The sequence below is a fragment of the Gadus morhua genome, chromosome 9 (genome assembly GCF_902167405.1).
Source record: "Gadus morhua chromosome 9, gadMor3.0, whole genome shotgun sequence".
NCBI lineage: Eukaryota > Metazoa > Chordata > Actinopteri > Gadiformes > Gadidae > Gadus > Gadus morhua.
Window position 1 is genome coordinate 18,564,384 of NC_044056.1, and position 14,473 is coordinate 18,578,856.

Here is a 14,473-nt window from a genome sequence, read left to right on the forward strand (position 1 = left end):
AGAATTTCTCTATCTTGGTTTTCCTTTCTTCTTCCCTTGAAAAAAATATATTGTATTTTTCAAGAAGAATCCAATCTAATCAGATTCTTACAGGTATTGAACAGTGACTTTTGTGTAGTTGTGATGGAAGTCTCATGGTCTGACTGTCATGTTGCATGAAGTAATAGGATTTAGTGAAGTAACAAAACGTAACATTTCCGTGTTCTTCATAATCAGTTTTATTATTTTCACAGCCACAGATACACATGAACCAAACACCAAAAAGTAAACTTTTGACACAAAACAGATTTCATTCTTTTCCACAAACGAAACAACCCAAAACCACACAGTTCATAAATACAAAATATAAAAAAAGAACCAAATATGGCTTTTTGTTTCTCCTAACTGATGCCTGAACAAAGGTCCAAAGTTCCAAACCAATGAAAACACACAGAAAAAAGCAAATCGATACATATATACCAAAATACACATTGAATTGATCAGCTGTTGCTTTGACCAGCGCTGTAGTGGTCGATTAAAAACACCGAGAAGCAGACAAAACCAACTGATTAGTCACACATTGAAGAGACGCTTATGGGGTTGACTCTGACTTATTTTTCTTTTCTTTGCCATAACAAAATATCAACATGCACTCTCATCCGATTCTTGAATCATTAATATGTCCATTTGGATCTCTGTCGTGTTGCTTGTGCATTAGTAGGAGGTGAGAGGGGAGGAGTGCAGTGAAGACAAGAGTCCCTTAAACCCTGTTAAGCTATATGGTCGACAAACACACACAATGGTCCAGGAGAAATTCAGTGGAGGAAAAGTAGCGGTAACTTATAGCCCCGTTTGGAGACATCATTTGTGTTACCCGTGTTATCTTTTTGTAGTGTAGCTGTGGGTAAAATTCAACACCGGTTCTTATAAATCACCGGAGAGTGGGCCAATATAGTTTTTTTTCCCCTTTTTAAAGAAATTGCTGATAAGCATAATCCTGACAAGAATCATAAACACTTTCCTCCCCTTGTCATTCAAGATCGTATTTAGCCCAGTAGAGGAGATAAGAGACACAGAGGCATATGCATTGTTCCAACTGTAACTAAATGGGTAATGAATGGTGGTTAGTGGAAGCAGACGAGGCAAAAAGCTTTTTTCTTTCCTTCTGTCATACAGTTCAACACAGAGTAACATTACTCAGGAACAGGTTTCCCCAGAAAAACAACAAAGACATTTGTCAATAAATACATACATCATTTTAGCCTCCACAGATTTAATCCCAGCAAAGGGAGGCCAGTCCAGTGAGGGACAGTAATGTGAAAGCAGGAAAACAATTCATTCAGTTGCTCAAATGGTCTTTTACAACAGCAGAGAACTGCAGTGATGGAGGACCTAATTAAAACCCTCTGTTTCCACACAGAGTTTAGATAGAGCCACTCGTAGAAGATGTTGATACAAGGGTACACCAGGATATTGCAACGGCTGAGCATGAAAAAACACAACACTTCTTCCATGCTTCAAAAGATAATCTTTAGTTATATTTAGTTGAGCCAAAAGAGTTTGGGAAATTTCTTTAATGTTCTTTTTATACTCTGCACTCCTCTAACCCTATACTTATTGCTCTAACCTAACTAAATAGCTGTGTGAACAACAGCTTGATTGCATTTCTTATCAGGTTATAAACACTGTTTGTACCATCCTTACACAGACCAGCAATGTGTCACAGTCGTTGTGCCACAGATGCTTTGATTTTGAGTTTCCTAAGGCATTGGCCAAATTGATCGTTGTTTCTTTGCAGTGTTTAGAGCTTGTTCATCAGTCTGATTCATTCACTCGCCCGCAAGGTCACACGTCTGCAAAAATAAGGTCCGAAACCATCTTGTCCCTTAATGTTGAGTTTCAACACATAGGATGTTATAAGAACCAACACAAGCATTTACATAAGATACGATTAGACGTAAGGAAACCACTCCCTGGTTTTGTTATGAAGCCACTTGTTAGTCAAATCACAAACATGCAGTCGGTCGGATGAGAAGTGGTCTCATGTTGTTCATCGATTTCTTGAATTCTTTGAAGAAAATAATTCTTTATATATATATATATATATATATATATATATATCTTCAGATCTCTGTTAATATCAGGACTCAACACAGGTCTTTCAGGTAACAGATATACAGCAGGCATGGACTTGAGTGTGAATGTTCAAAGAAGAGAAAAAGGGGGAAGGATAGACACGCATACACAAATAATCAGGCTGTTGTGATTGTCCCTTCTCTTTATCACTATTTTGAGCTATTTTATCATTGAAGACATGGAGGGCCAGTTTTGCTGACAGTACAAAAAGAGAGAGGGATGTGTAAGCAAAGCCAAATAAAGATTTTGATAATGGGACGGGTTAACCATACCACGGAGGGGTTGACATGGGCTCAAATAGTCAACACAAACACTGCTAACATTGGAATGTTTTATGCTTAAAAGTTAAAGCGGAATGGACCGACTCAAAATAGAGACATTAGTTATTCATTAAAATGCTTAGCCCCATTACTAACCATATTACTCAAAACCACAGCATAATCCACTTCAGACAAAAACAGACATAGACAATATAGGTATATGAAGATTGGCCCTAAACCATGTTTCAGTCATATTTTAAATTAAGTAATGCACATTCAATAATAATATTAAAAATATATATTATAATAATTGACAATGGTGCACACAACCAAAGTGAATTGTAAATGAAAATAATTGAAGTGACCACTTCTTATACACTAGCTACTTTCATAGTAGCTGGCTACTTTCAAAACATATCAAATTACATTTAGGTGACCTAAATGTCCATTCCATCATGTAAACCATAGTCCCAATATTCAGCTCATTGTATCCGAGCATGCACTAAAAAATGTCTAAAATCCATCAACTTTAAATAATAATAAAACCAATTGAATGACGCTTGTTTTGTGGATGCAGTGCGGAAATCCTGTCTTCGTGTCATAAACTATGAGTTTAATATACTCTATGATGACAATTAGTCAGAAATTGAAACATGAAGTCATCCAGAATAGAAGTGTCCCTCCATAACATCATGTCACTATCTACTTTGTCATATCGTATATTTCATTCTCCATTCAACTCACAATGGGATCAGCATGGGCTCGTTGTTACCAAACCTCAGCCTCTGGGATATGGCTTTGAGGACACATAATAATGAATATATCATTTATTCATATTCGTATTCTTCTGTATTAATGGTGCCATGAATCTACTCTCTTCCTCATTTTTCCCAGCCCCGTCAATATCCGCTTTCATAATTTCAGTTGTCATTGAATTAGTGTTTCTTATTAAACTTTCAGGGTTCTTCCTCAACATCTTCACACTCAGTAACTCCTGAATCGCACACAAACGTTTCCAACGCAGCAAAAACAGACTTTATGATATATCATATTGCAAACCCAGCTTCAAGTTTCCTGTGTTTGATTGCCACAACTGATCGCACCACAATGGAATAATACCATCAAATCAAATCAGCAGTTTTCGATGTTTATATGTTTTAGTTGTATTTGTTCTTTTTTGCGGGGGAGGGGGTGTTACATTTGAAACTTGCACCTCTTGGGCTCTCTCTCTCTCTCTCTCCCTCCTCTCTCTAGACACAAAACACACCACCCACCTGCGTCTCCCTCTCCTGTTCTGATGCAGTCCAAGCTCCCCCCCCCCCCCCCCCATGATGTTCTCACTGGAGGATTTTCTCGCGGGTGTCGGGCAGCTTGAGCGCCACCAGCCCGCCGCAGATGAGCGCAACGAACGACAGCAGGATGGGGATGACCTTGGTGATGCCCACGAAGCTGGCGAAGATAGAGCTGCCCAAGATGGCCGCCAACTTGCACATGGCGTTCAACAGGCCGAACGCGGTGGCCCTAGGAAACCACAGAGACAGGTAAGCCAGGGATTAGAACAATTATTAAATTCAATTCATTAGTTTTTTTGTCTTAGCAGGTCCCAAATTGTTTTTTAGGAAGGCCATAGAGGAGAGAGTTAGGCAACATCCACATTTATTTTGTTTTAAAACTAAAACGTTCTCAGTTTTGGCATTGTTTCAGAAATAATTTCCGTCAATAATGCACGACTGAAGTACTATCACGTGACCGTTCCCGTTCACTGGGCATGGCCGTGCCGCTGTGAACAGGAAGCAGTATATTCTGCTGTTCTACTCTTGTTGCTTATCTGCGTCATCGTTCTCAAAAGTCTGTGTTCCAGCCCCTTTAAGACGAAAAAGCAGTCAGCTTTCAATCTGAAACGGGGTTAGCAGTAGTTTTAGGGGTTCTTGAACGCCAGGGTAGTGTGGACGCTAGGTTTAAAAATGGCAAAAGTGATGTATTTGGGGTGGATGTGGCCTTAGAGGCCGATAGAGTGGGAGTTTGGTGATAAAGATCTAATGAATCTAGAACCGGACTGTACCTTATTGACCACTGCTTAGTGTCAACCAAAGGTCGTTGGTAGAAGCGGATAAGTAGTGTGCATTGATTTCTTTTTTGAAAGCTCTGCACACTCGCTTATTACTTTCTCTTCGAAATCACTGCAACAAAACAGGAAACCTAGCCTAACTCCGCCCTGTTTTCACCGTTTACCTTCCCTAAACGTCGCAGCCTACCTTTTACATATCTATATATCTATATACAGTATATATATATGCACCCATATTGATATCCGAGGGTGGACCCAGCCCGGCGGATGCGGGGTACCTTTTGGAGGTGGGGTACAGCTCCACGGTGACCACCTCGATGCCGTTCCACGCGGCCGCGCTCACGCCGCAGAACAGGCACTGCATGGCGATGATGGCGGCCTGGCTGAAGCTCAGGAAGAGCAGGAAGGTGCAGCCCGCCGACACCAGCATAGAGCCACCTGCAGGGGGGGGGGGGGGGGGGGGGGTGGGGGGGGGAGTGAGGGAGATGGTTGGGCACCGCTTGGGAGGCACTGCACAAAAGATTTTGCTCTTCCGTAAAGCATGAGAGCTGCCCTACTGTGCATGCATCTTCTCGCTTTGAGTTGTACCATCCTAGTGTTTCCCAGGGTAAGCTAAGGTTTCATGGTCAGGGCGCTTCCTCCCTCACCATGAGTCCACCGTTATGGCTGAACGCTTCTTGAGCACCAGTCAGACCAATGACGCATATCTGCATTAAAAAACAGCAACCAATGAAACGGATCGGTCCACGTGTGAGTCGGTCACCTATGATCTTGACCCGGCCGACCTTCTCCATGAACAGGGCGGACACGATGTTGCCCGGCAACACGGCCAGGCTGCCCAGGAAGCTGACCAGGTAGATGAGGACGTCGTTCTCCTCCGCCGCGTCAAGGTGACAGCCTCGTTTGTTTTCGTGCCAGGATACATTCTCCAACTTACAGTCGATGAATTTGTCCTTCCACAGGTCTGGGAAGAGCAGGAAGCGGGAATGGTGGCTGGTACTAGATTCTAGATACTAGACAGAATGTATGATAGGGTACGAGGCCATATGATGCATAGAGAACTATCTACAGTACAGAACTGACAGGTTCTGTCTCTCGGCGGTTGTTAAAACAATGAAAAAAGAGACCAACACGTGATATACACAAACACAGGCCTTGAAAGACAATACTAATATATATATTAATATATATTAGCATATATTATATCTATGCCATCTATAATCTATATAAGAATATATAAGATGCATAAGACGATATATAAGATGAGACGGATCAAGTAGAGTGCACTCAAATCGAGTTTCCATAACTATCTTGAGCCCCACCAAAAAAAGAAGAAGCTACAGTGCTTCTTAGATGCTGACACCACCACCACCACCACCACCACCTACCTGTGTTGATGAACTCAGTGGATCTGATGGTGCAGTTCCTAAACACTGTGTTGCTGGACCTGATGTCCTTAAAGTAACAGTCTTCGAACAGAGAGTCCTCAAACGTCACTGACTTGATCTCTATGTTGATGAACCTATTAGGATGGGATGAGAGACACACACACACACACACACAAACGGACACACGCACACACACCCGCGCGCACACACACACACACACACACACAGGCAGGCAGAAACGTACAAGGATACGTTTACTTCTATGATGCTCGTAGCACTAGAATATAGAATGGACAGAATGGGGCCCTCCCGGTGTGACGATGGTAACTGTATTTGGTAAACCCAAATAGGCTTTACCATCTTGGACGTTGCTATGATAATGATCCTAGTTCGAAAAGGCATTGTGATCAGAATGTGGTGGAATGCTCCTTTCCATATTAAAAATAATACTAGGGGGGATGTAGAAAGGCCCATTTTTGTCCATTTCCTCTGTGCATAGCATAGAAGTTTCAGCATATACAGTCGTAATACTGTATACAACTAGATATTTTGTATACCAGAATGGAGTCTTAGCTAGAACAATATACATAGATACATATAGATACTGTATATATAGTATACAGAATAACATCAAACGTGTATAAACAATAGATGGCTGCACTGTACAGGGAATATGTATTTGTCTGTATGCACACCATTTCTATGAAATCAGCAAGAACAGAAAATCCGCCAAATCTTTCCGGATGACACATATCAAAGGAAAGAATGACTTTGAAACGATCAACCCTGTACACAAGGATTGCACACAAATGACTCAAGTAATGATTTACTATGTCACTACCGTAGTTAACCCCAGCATTGCAGATCGCTCTGAGCTGGGGTTTCCCTGGTATAGTATTGAATGTGAAGGCCCCGATAACCTTCAAATTGAATCCAAAATGGTGTGTTTGCACAGAGAAAATCACCGGTTTGACACCCAAACGATGCACTGCATTCTGCTTCCATTGCCCTATTGGGAGTCTATTGGCACAGTGTTGGCTAGTCCAACCTTCCCACAAGTCCCACAGAACACTGCTGCGTTAAACTGGTCAACAACATCAGATGAATGGTGACCTAAGTAATTGGTGTCTTTAAATATGTGGACTATTACATCCCTCTCTGGGTTTATTTCAAGTTGAACCCCTTTGAAACAAGATTTGCTGAGATTGTGTGGGATAATGCGTATTTGTATGGACTGCTCAAGCAGTGATTAGACGGATATGGAGTAACTCCTGGTGTCATTGACATACAGTCCACACACCGTAGGGACTCTATTGTACCCTAACGACATCACTGTGCTCAACAGTCGATGCGAACACGCCAAATTGGAGTTTGTTGTAAGATTATTGGGGCCTTCAGGCTTTTGATGTGGCTCCTCTCTGTGTTTCAGCGAGACCTACTCATCTCTGATGTATTCTCCTTCTCTATGGATCTGGTTTTCTAAAGAGAAGTTGAAACGGAATCGCTCCACGCGCTCTCCATGGAACACCTTGATAGAGAAGGAAAGAATCAGTTACGTCGACAGCATTTTGGGCATTTCCTCGCAGTTTAGCTGCAGCACACTCTGACATTTTCTGCATGGACCTCAACATAATAATCTCAAATAGAGTCATTAGCCAAGCAAATGTCAATATTGATGTAGACACAATTTAAATGGAGATTGACTTTATTCAAAGGCTCAATGCTAAAAGCTACGTGGGTAATGCTCTACACATGCGCTTTGAACTTCTTAATGGATAAAGTCCCTGTTGCTGGGTGTCTAGCATTGTATCTCTTATGTTGAAGGCTGTCCCTGTAGGATGGGCGGACCTCCCACCTTGGTGATCACTTTGACTCTTGCTTCATACTCTTCATTCTGAAGATGTTTGATCATGTCAGGGAACCACACGGACAGACCATAGTAACTGGAACACAACAGTCAAAAATAGTCATGAACACATTAACCAGGTGGCATCATGGGTAATTCAACCTAGCCCTAAATGCCCCCATGACCTAAGAATCAGGTGCAGCCGTGCAGGGCTTGTATGTCACAACATTGCATCGCAATGACTGCCTCCATTTTAGAAACATATTGGAATGTTAGTTACTGTGTTGGTTGTAATGTTTTTTGGGTCAATGTATAGTAAATAATTGTGAAAGGATTTATCATTTTGAGGAGACTTTGATGCGTTTATAACTGCCAGAGCATTTCTCATGCAAGACAGAATTAGCATGTAGCCTAGATTACGTCATATTTACATTGCTTTTGGATTTCAAAGTTCTCCTAATCTCATGGGTCCTCTCAATATTGCGGAGTATCGACCACCAAATTATCCCATGTATGTGGGATAGCCCTGTATGTGGTGTATCACGGCTAGCATAGACGCTCACCTGAAAGCCATGCAGAACCAGATAATGGCGAGGAAGAGAGTGGTGATCCTCAGCTCAGCCGACAGAAGAGACGCTACGTTCTTTAGCACCTGGGGGTAAAATATGGAGATCACTAAAGCAGGACTGGTTAGGATTAAATGTATTAAAGGATTTCCTTATACACCTGAGCGGAATACAATCAACTGCTCCCAGTTTCCTTGCTATATAGATATTAATATTAACGAACCAACAGGGCAAAATAATACTAATCCCATATGGAGCTGTAATCCCAGGTTTTGTATATTCGTATAATATACATTGCCATTTCATGTTGCTAAATGTTAATGGATGTGAACTTCCTATGACACAGAATTATGTATTCCTTATCATTAAAGTAATGTCTCCCAGGACCCCCTTTCCTGTCAAGGACTCTGTAATGCAGATTATAGTGCGTGCGTGCGTGTGTGCGTGCGTGCGTGTGTGTGTGTGTGTGTGTAGTACATACTAGTTTGCAGAGTGTGGCAGAGCGGACGGCCCAGCGCTGTACGGCGGTCCCGGTAGCACTCTGGATCTCGATGAACTCGTCCTCAGCCGTCTTGGGAGCCTTGATGTGGGTCACCTGAAACACAACGCATGCATTCAGCTTAGGCAGTAGGACAACACTTGTCGAATGTTGTAAAAAATAGAAGCATAGTGTTGCAACATATCCTAGCTATCGTTGTTGTATACAGGGAATGGGTTAACCTAGCAATTGTAAGTGCTTGGCACTTGTTTCGATGAATAACTTTACTGTACCGACAGCGATATATTGTGGTTTCTCTTTCTTCTGACAAATTTACTCACTGTAAGTCGCTTCGGATAAAAGCCTCTGCTAAATGTACTAAATGTTAACGTAAAGGTAAATGCACCACCACTATTCAATTTGATTTTATATTTAAAACAAAAAAAAGCTACTCTGTAGTTCTCTCTCTTAATGTGTACTTCTGTTTCCCCTACTACGTAAATGAGACGGCCGTGGTCCTTAGAAACTCATTGCCCATAACTGCCTGCAGAAAACGGTGTGCGACTCTTGGATCGTGTATGATTTAGTACAAGTAGTGGTGGTGGTGGTGGTGATGGAGATAGAATGACTTGTACGTGCTAAGTGTACTATTGTTGCAGGGTCTATTATAGATATCCTCGTGATGATCTATGGATGTTTCTCCAAGTCCGTCCCTCTATCTAATGTCTGCATGGTCTGAATGTCTGTCTATCTGTCTTTCTGTTTGTCAGATCTTTCTGTCTGTGACTTGTCTGGCTGTCCATAATTGTCTGACTGTCCGCCCTTAGCTCATTATCTTATTCATTTAGTTCATTAAGTACTTTAGATTATTAACATATGTTCTTTAGCGCTGCTGTTATGCAGCACATTAACCAGAAGCTGTTCAGTCCCAGTCCCATTTCAGCATGGCCCGCTGGGACGGGAATTAAATTACTGCAGGCTAAACGTAACACACAGCCCTTATTAGCAAAGGCAGTTCATGCACTCCTTTTCTGCCATTTGGCAATTATTCAGAAAGTGTATTCAATTATGCAGTAAGTGGGAAAGATGGAAGTTTTCAAACAGCAGGGCAGTGTGTATTCCACAATCTATTGTACATTTCTCCCACTTATTTTCAGGGGAATTTTTGAAACTTTGCATTGGCATTAATGGAAACATATACTATTATAAGGCAATTATTTGGTGTATAAATGCAAATGCATACATTCTTAAACCTAATCACTTTAATCCAATTTACTTTGATCGCGGTCAGCTTCTTTTGTGTGTTTTTGTCGCTCTCATCCGACTTGTATACAATACAATATATGTACAAGCAGACCAAAAGTTACCGTCTCCAATATGAATAACAAGGGAGTTGACAGTGGAGTGATGGAAGCAGTGTGTTGAGCACATACAATATGACAGAGCTCATAAGGACTCTGTGTGAGGCCATCGATGGACACAGTGAGGGCTCTGGGTGCGGCACTCACAGTGAAGACCTTCTCCGGCTGGCCCTTGGCCCTCCAGTTGGTGTCGTGCACCCGCTTCAGAATCATCCACGCCTCGTCATGCTTAGCATTCTGCTCCACAAGCCCACGCACACGCACACACATACACGCACACACACACACACAACCACAACATGGTGTTACACACAACTGTGCGATGATTAGGGATACATTTCATGATAATAATAATAATAATAATAATAATGGATTGAATTTATGTAGCGCTTTTCTAGACACTCAAAGACGCTTTACAGTGAAGAGGGGGACCTCACAAACCACCACCAGTGTGTAGGACCCACATGGGGAATGCACGGCAGCCAATCTGCCCCAGAACGCTCACCACACACAGGCTTGAGGTGGAGAGTGAGGGAATTAATGAGTCAGCCAATTATATAGGAGGATGATTAGGGGGCCAGATTGAATGAGCCTGGTTGGGCCAGGACACCGGGGAAACCCCTACTCTTTGCGATAAGTGCCCTGGGATATTGTATGACCTCAGTGAGTCAGTTTCAAATGATAACCAATAATACACCATTTTTTAATCTACATAATGGATTAGATTGTCAAAACAAAAATGAGGACAACAAACAAACAATATGAATGCACTTGTGTGTAGTGAGTTGTTTACATGGGAGGCATGCATGTGAGTTCAGCACAGACCTCCAGGAGGAAGCGGGGGCTCTCAGGCATAAAGGTGAGGCCCACCAGGGAGATGATGGCTGGCAGGGCAGCCACCAAGACAAACACACGCCAGCTGTGGAACTGGAACTCTGTGCCCATGCTGAAGCCCCAGCCTGGATGAAACACGCATACATGCACGCACGCACGCACGCACGCACGCACACACACACACGCACATGCACACACAAACAGACACACACAAACAGACACACACAAACACACACACACACACACACACACACACACACACACACACACACACACACACACACACACACACACACACACACACACACACCCACAGTTAATTTTTATTTCGGAAGTGGGTCTATGATGAACTGTTAGTTAAGATTGTAACACAGCATAAAAAAGAATGGTTTAACACTTAAAATCCCCTTGTTGTTTATCCAGATATCTTCTTCCCTAGACTCAATACATGTCTAGGTGTGGATAATAGGACCTGCCTCAACCTCACAGTCTACTAACCTCTGCATGAACCCACCTCCTCTCCTGAACTGGTGAGATTGATCGGAATAATTGGATTGGTTTTCATTTTGCTATGTGGCTTCGTGTTTTTCTTGGTTGATTTTTGACGCTTTATTTTTCTGAGATCTATAAGGTGTTTCTGAGATAAATATTCAACTTTTAAAAGGGAATAATTTTTTTCTTGTATTTTCTTTAGGACTTATACAAATTGAATTTGACTTTAATTACAGTATTTGCTCTGAACTCATAGAAATACGGTAACACAAATCTAATATCTGATGGATCGATTTCAGCCTCACCCAATTACTCTTCAACCAATCACTAAATAGGACTCTCTCCTTGTACTGCTTGAACAATTCGGTCAGCGTGTATGTGTTTGTGTTTGTTTATGTGTGTGTTTACCGTATCGGGGTATGATGCCCCAGGCAGTGAAGGAAGCGTAGATTCCTCCGATCATCCAGAACATGCACAGCCAGGACAGGTACTCCCCCCGCTTGCCCATCTGAAGAAACTCTGAGAAGTAGGTGTAGACGATGGGCACTGAACCCCCGATACTGAGAGAGAGAGAGAGAGAGAGAGAGAGAGAGAGAGAGAGAGAGAGAGAGAGAGAGAGAGAGAGAGAGATAAATGGAAGATATAGACACGATAAATTATCAGATACTCAAATACTTTACTAATGACACACCCCAGGGGAATTTAGATAAATATAGCTGAATATCAACTCAAATATCAAAAGGTCTGATGCCAAACCACTTACGACTACCAATTAAATCGATGAAGTATGTAATAAACACTTTCTCCTTATGTCTGTGCATATATGTATACATTAAGGCCTTGTTCAGTGCTCTGTTCTAGACTGGCTTTCCCAGCCCCAACGCTAGCTTGTGTGAACTGCCTGACTCCACTTCTGGGAAGCTCCTTTGTAGTGAAGGGGACACACTTTGGCCCTTTTTTATACCCTGTTGAAATGCTCAAACCACAGGCCCGGCCCCAAGACTGGACGGAAGCCTCATTTGGCATACTAAAGCACGTGGAAGCCTGCGGGGGATGACCTGATTCTCAAGCAGGTATAGCTTAGGTCGATAAAGGCTCCCAGTATTTATAGATGGGGTATCATATTCTGTGTACGTTGTCTGCAAACGTCTATGTATGGATTTTGAGGCTACATTAGAGGATTGTAGGAGGTAAATCAATCAGTGAAAGGCACATGTTCAATTGGTCTCCAGGTCGAATGAGTGTGTGTGTGTTTACCCGAAGCCTGAGAGGAGCCTGAAGAAGAGGAAGAAGCCATATCCCTGGGCGAAGGAGGAGAGGAACGCGAACACGCAGTTGATCGTCAAGGCGACAATGAGGCAGCGCCTGCGGCCCACCTTATCTGCCAGGCCCCCCCACACAAACGCCCCCACCATCATGCCCAGGAACACAGTCAGACCTGGAGGGCAGAGAGGAGGGGAGAATTGAGTCTACAGTTGTCTCATACAATGTAAGTGACTGTGCAAAACGGCGGCTGTGAAGGATGAATCTCACACACAGGCAACAATATCACCGCTGTTGATATTCTGAGATTTCAAAGCACACGAGGACTGCGTCTTATATGAGTGGTTACATTTAAAAAGCAATAAGCAAAGAGGACACGTTAGGAAGTTTGATCACTTTCTTTACAGACATTACTTAGCCAATGGAGGCTCTTTTTCTCCATCTGTGGAATGGCACTGCGGGTGAATCATCTGCTAATCGATAGAAAGAAACCCTCACCCGCCCCCCCGCTTAAACTCTGCCAGAGAACGCCAGAGAAACCCAGCAGCCGCAATGGTGCCCAAGGGCAGCACAGGAGGAAATCAATGGCTTTGACTGACTGCTGGCATCGCTCCTCAAATGCTGACTCAGAGCAACCAGAGCACATGCCCACAAGCACCAACACAACTCCACACACACGAGCTCAGTGCTTCTAGTGCACGGGTGAGGGAAGGAGGGCAGGACAGAAGACGAGAGCGAGTTGTTGGAGAGGCGGTGGAGGAAGAGAAGGAAAAAGTATGAGCTCAACTGAGGGGGGTTGAGAGAGAGGAGTAGGGCACCTAATGAGAACCAAGACTGCATTGTGAGTGTGGGTGTATGTGTGTGTGTGTGTGGGTGTGGGTGTGGGTGTGTGTGTGTGTGTGTGTGTGTGTGTGTGTGTGTGTGTGTGTGTGTGTGTGTGTGTGTGTGTGTGTGTGTGTGTGTTTGTGTGTGTGTGCACGTAGTGTGCTCATAGGAGGTCCGATGGCTTACAGTCGAAAAGGGGGTCGAGTTTAATCAGCAAATCTCATCTCAGAATTGTTTTTCCCACATAATCATCATGCAACATCAGCTCCTCTTCCTTCAGCCTTCTAACACACACACACACACACACACACACACACACACACACACACACACACACACACACACACACACACACACACACACACACACACACACACACACACACACACACACACACACACACACACACACACACACACACAAACCAAAACAGCTGAATCACCTCTCCCTCCGTGTAATACCATTAGCTAATTAGACAGTGCTTCTTATTTGATGATATATTGGCCACTCCACTATAAACTTATTGACTGTGTGTGTGTGTGTGTGTGTGTGTGTGTGTGTGTGTGTGTGTGTGTGTGTGTGTGTGTGTGTGTGTGTGTGTGTGTGTGTGCGCGCGCGCGGGAATGTGTGTGTGTGTGTGTTTGTGTGTGTGTGTGTGCGTGTGTTTGTGTGTGTGTATGTGTGTGTATGTGTGTGTGTGTTTATGTGTGTGTTTGTTTAATCTAGCCCTTGTTAACCAGTTGTCCCATGCAACATTCCAATGATCTGGATCAAGTGAATAATCATGGACCTTATAGCACAAGATTAATTAAAACGAGTATGGCTCCCCTTGAAGCCGTCAATCCTGCATGTTAGATAAGTAGAAATTAAATATATTATTGGGTTTAAAGTAGTGTTCAGTGCTAACTTTTACTGCTTTTAAGTACCTTTTTAAACTTCCACTTCAATGTAGGCAATGTAGGCTTTTCTTCAATTAC

The 14,473-nt window shown here is 42.9% G+C and overlaps 1 protein-coding gene across 2 annotated transcripts in view; it reads right to left on the reverse strand.

The window, feature by feature from the left end:
- Window positions 1–200: 200 nt before the first annotated feature.
- The window catches only part of sv2bb (synaptic vesicle glycoprotein 2Bb), a 32,763-nt gene continuing 18,490 nt past the window's right edge, over window positions 201–14,473 (reverse strand). For both annotated transcript variants that reach the window (XM_030366290.1, XM_030366289.1), the window contains exons 5-16: window positions 12,666–12,846; window positions 11,817–11,968; window positions 10,908–11,041; window positions 10,230–10,319; window positions 8,725–8,838; window positions 8,241–8,329; window positions 7,687–7,774; window positions 7,271–7,359; window positions 5,832–5,965; window positions 5,207–5,407; window positions 4,722–4,881; window positions 201–3,896 (exon numbers count right to left, since the gene is read on the reverse strand). In XM_030366290.1, the coding sequence (XP_030222150.1) occupies window positions 3,713–3,896; window positions 4,722–4,881; window positions 5,207–5,407; window positions 5,832–5,965; window positions 7,271–7,359; window positions 7,687–7,774; window positions 8,241–8,329; window positions 8,725–8,838; window positions 10,230–10,319; window positions 10,908–11,041; window positions 11,817–11,968; window positions 12,666–12,846 (1,616 nt within the window). In that variant the 3' untranslated portion in view covers window positions 201–3,712. The remainder of the gene's footprint in view (window positions 3,897–4,721; window positions 4,882–5,206; window positions 5,408–5,831; window positions 5,966–7,270; window positions 7,360–7,686; window positions 7,775–8,240; window positions 8,330–8,724; window positions 8,839–10,229; window positions 10,320–10,907; window positions 11,042–11,816; window positions 11,969–12,665; window positions 12,847–14,473) is intronic.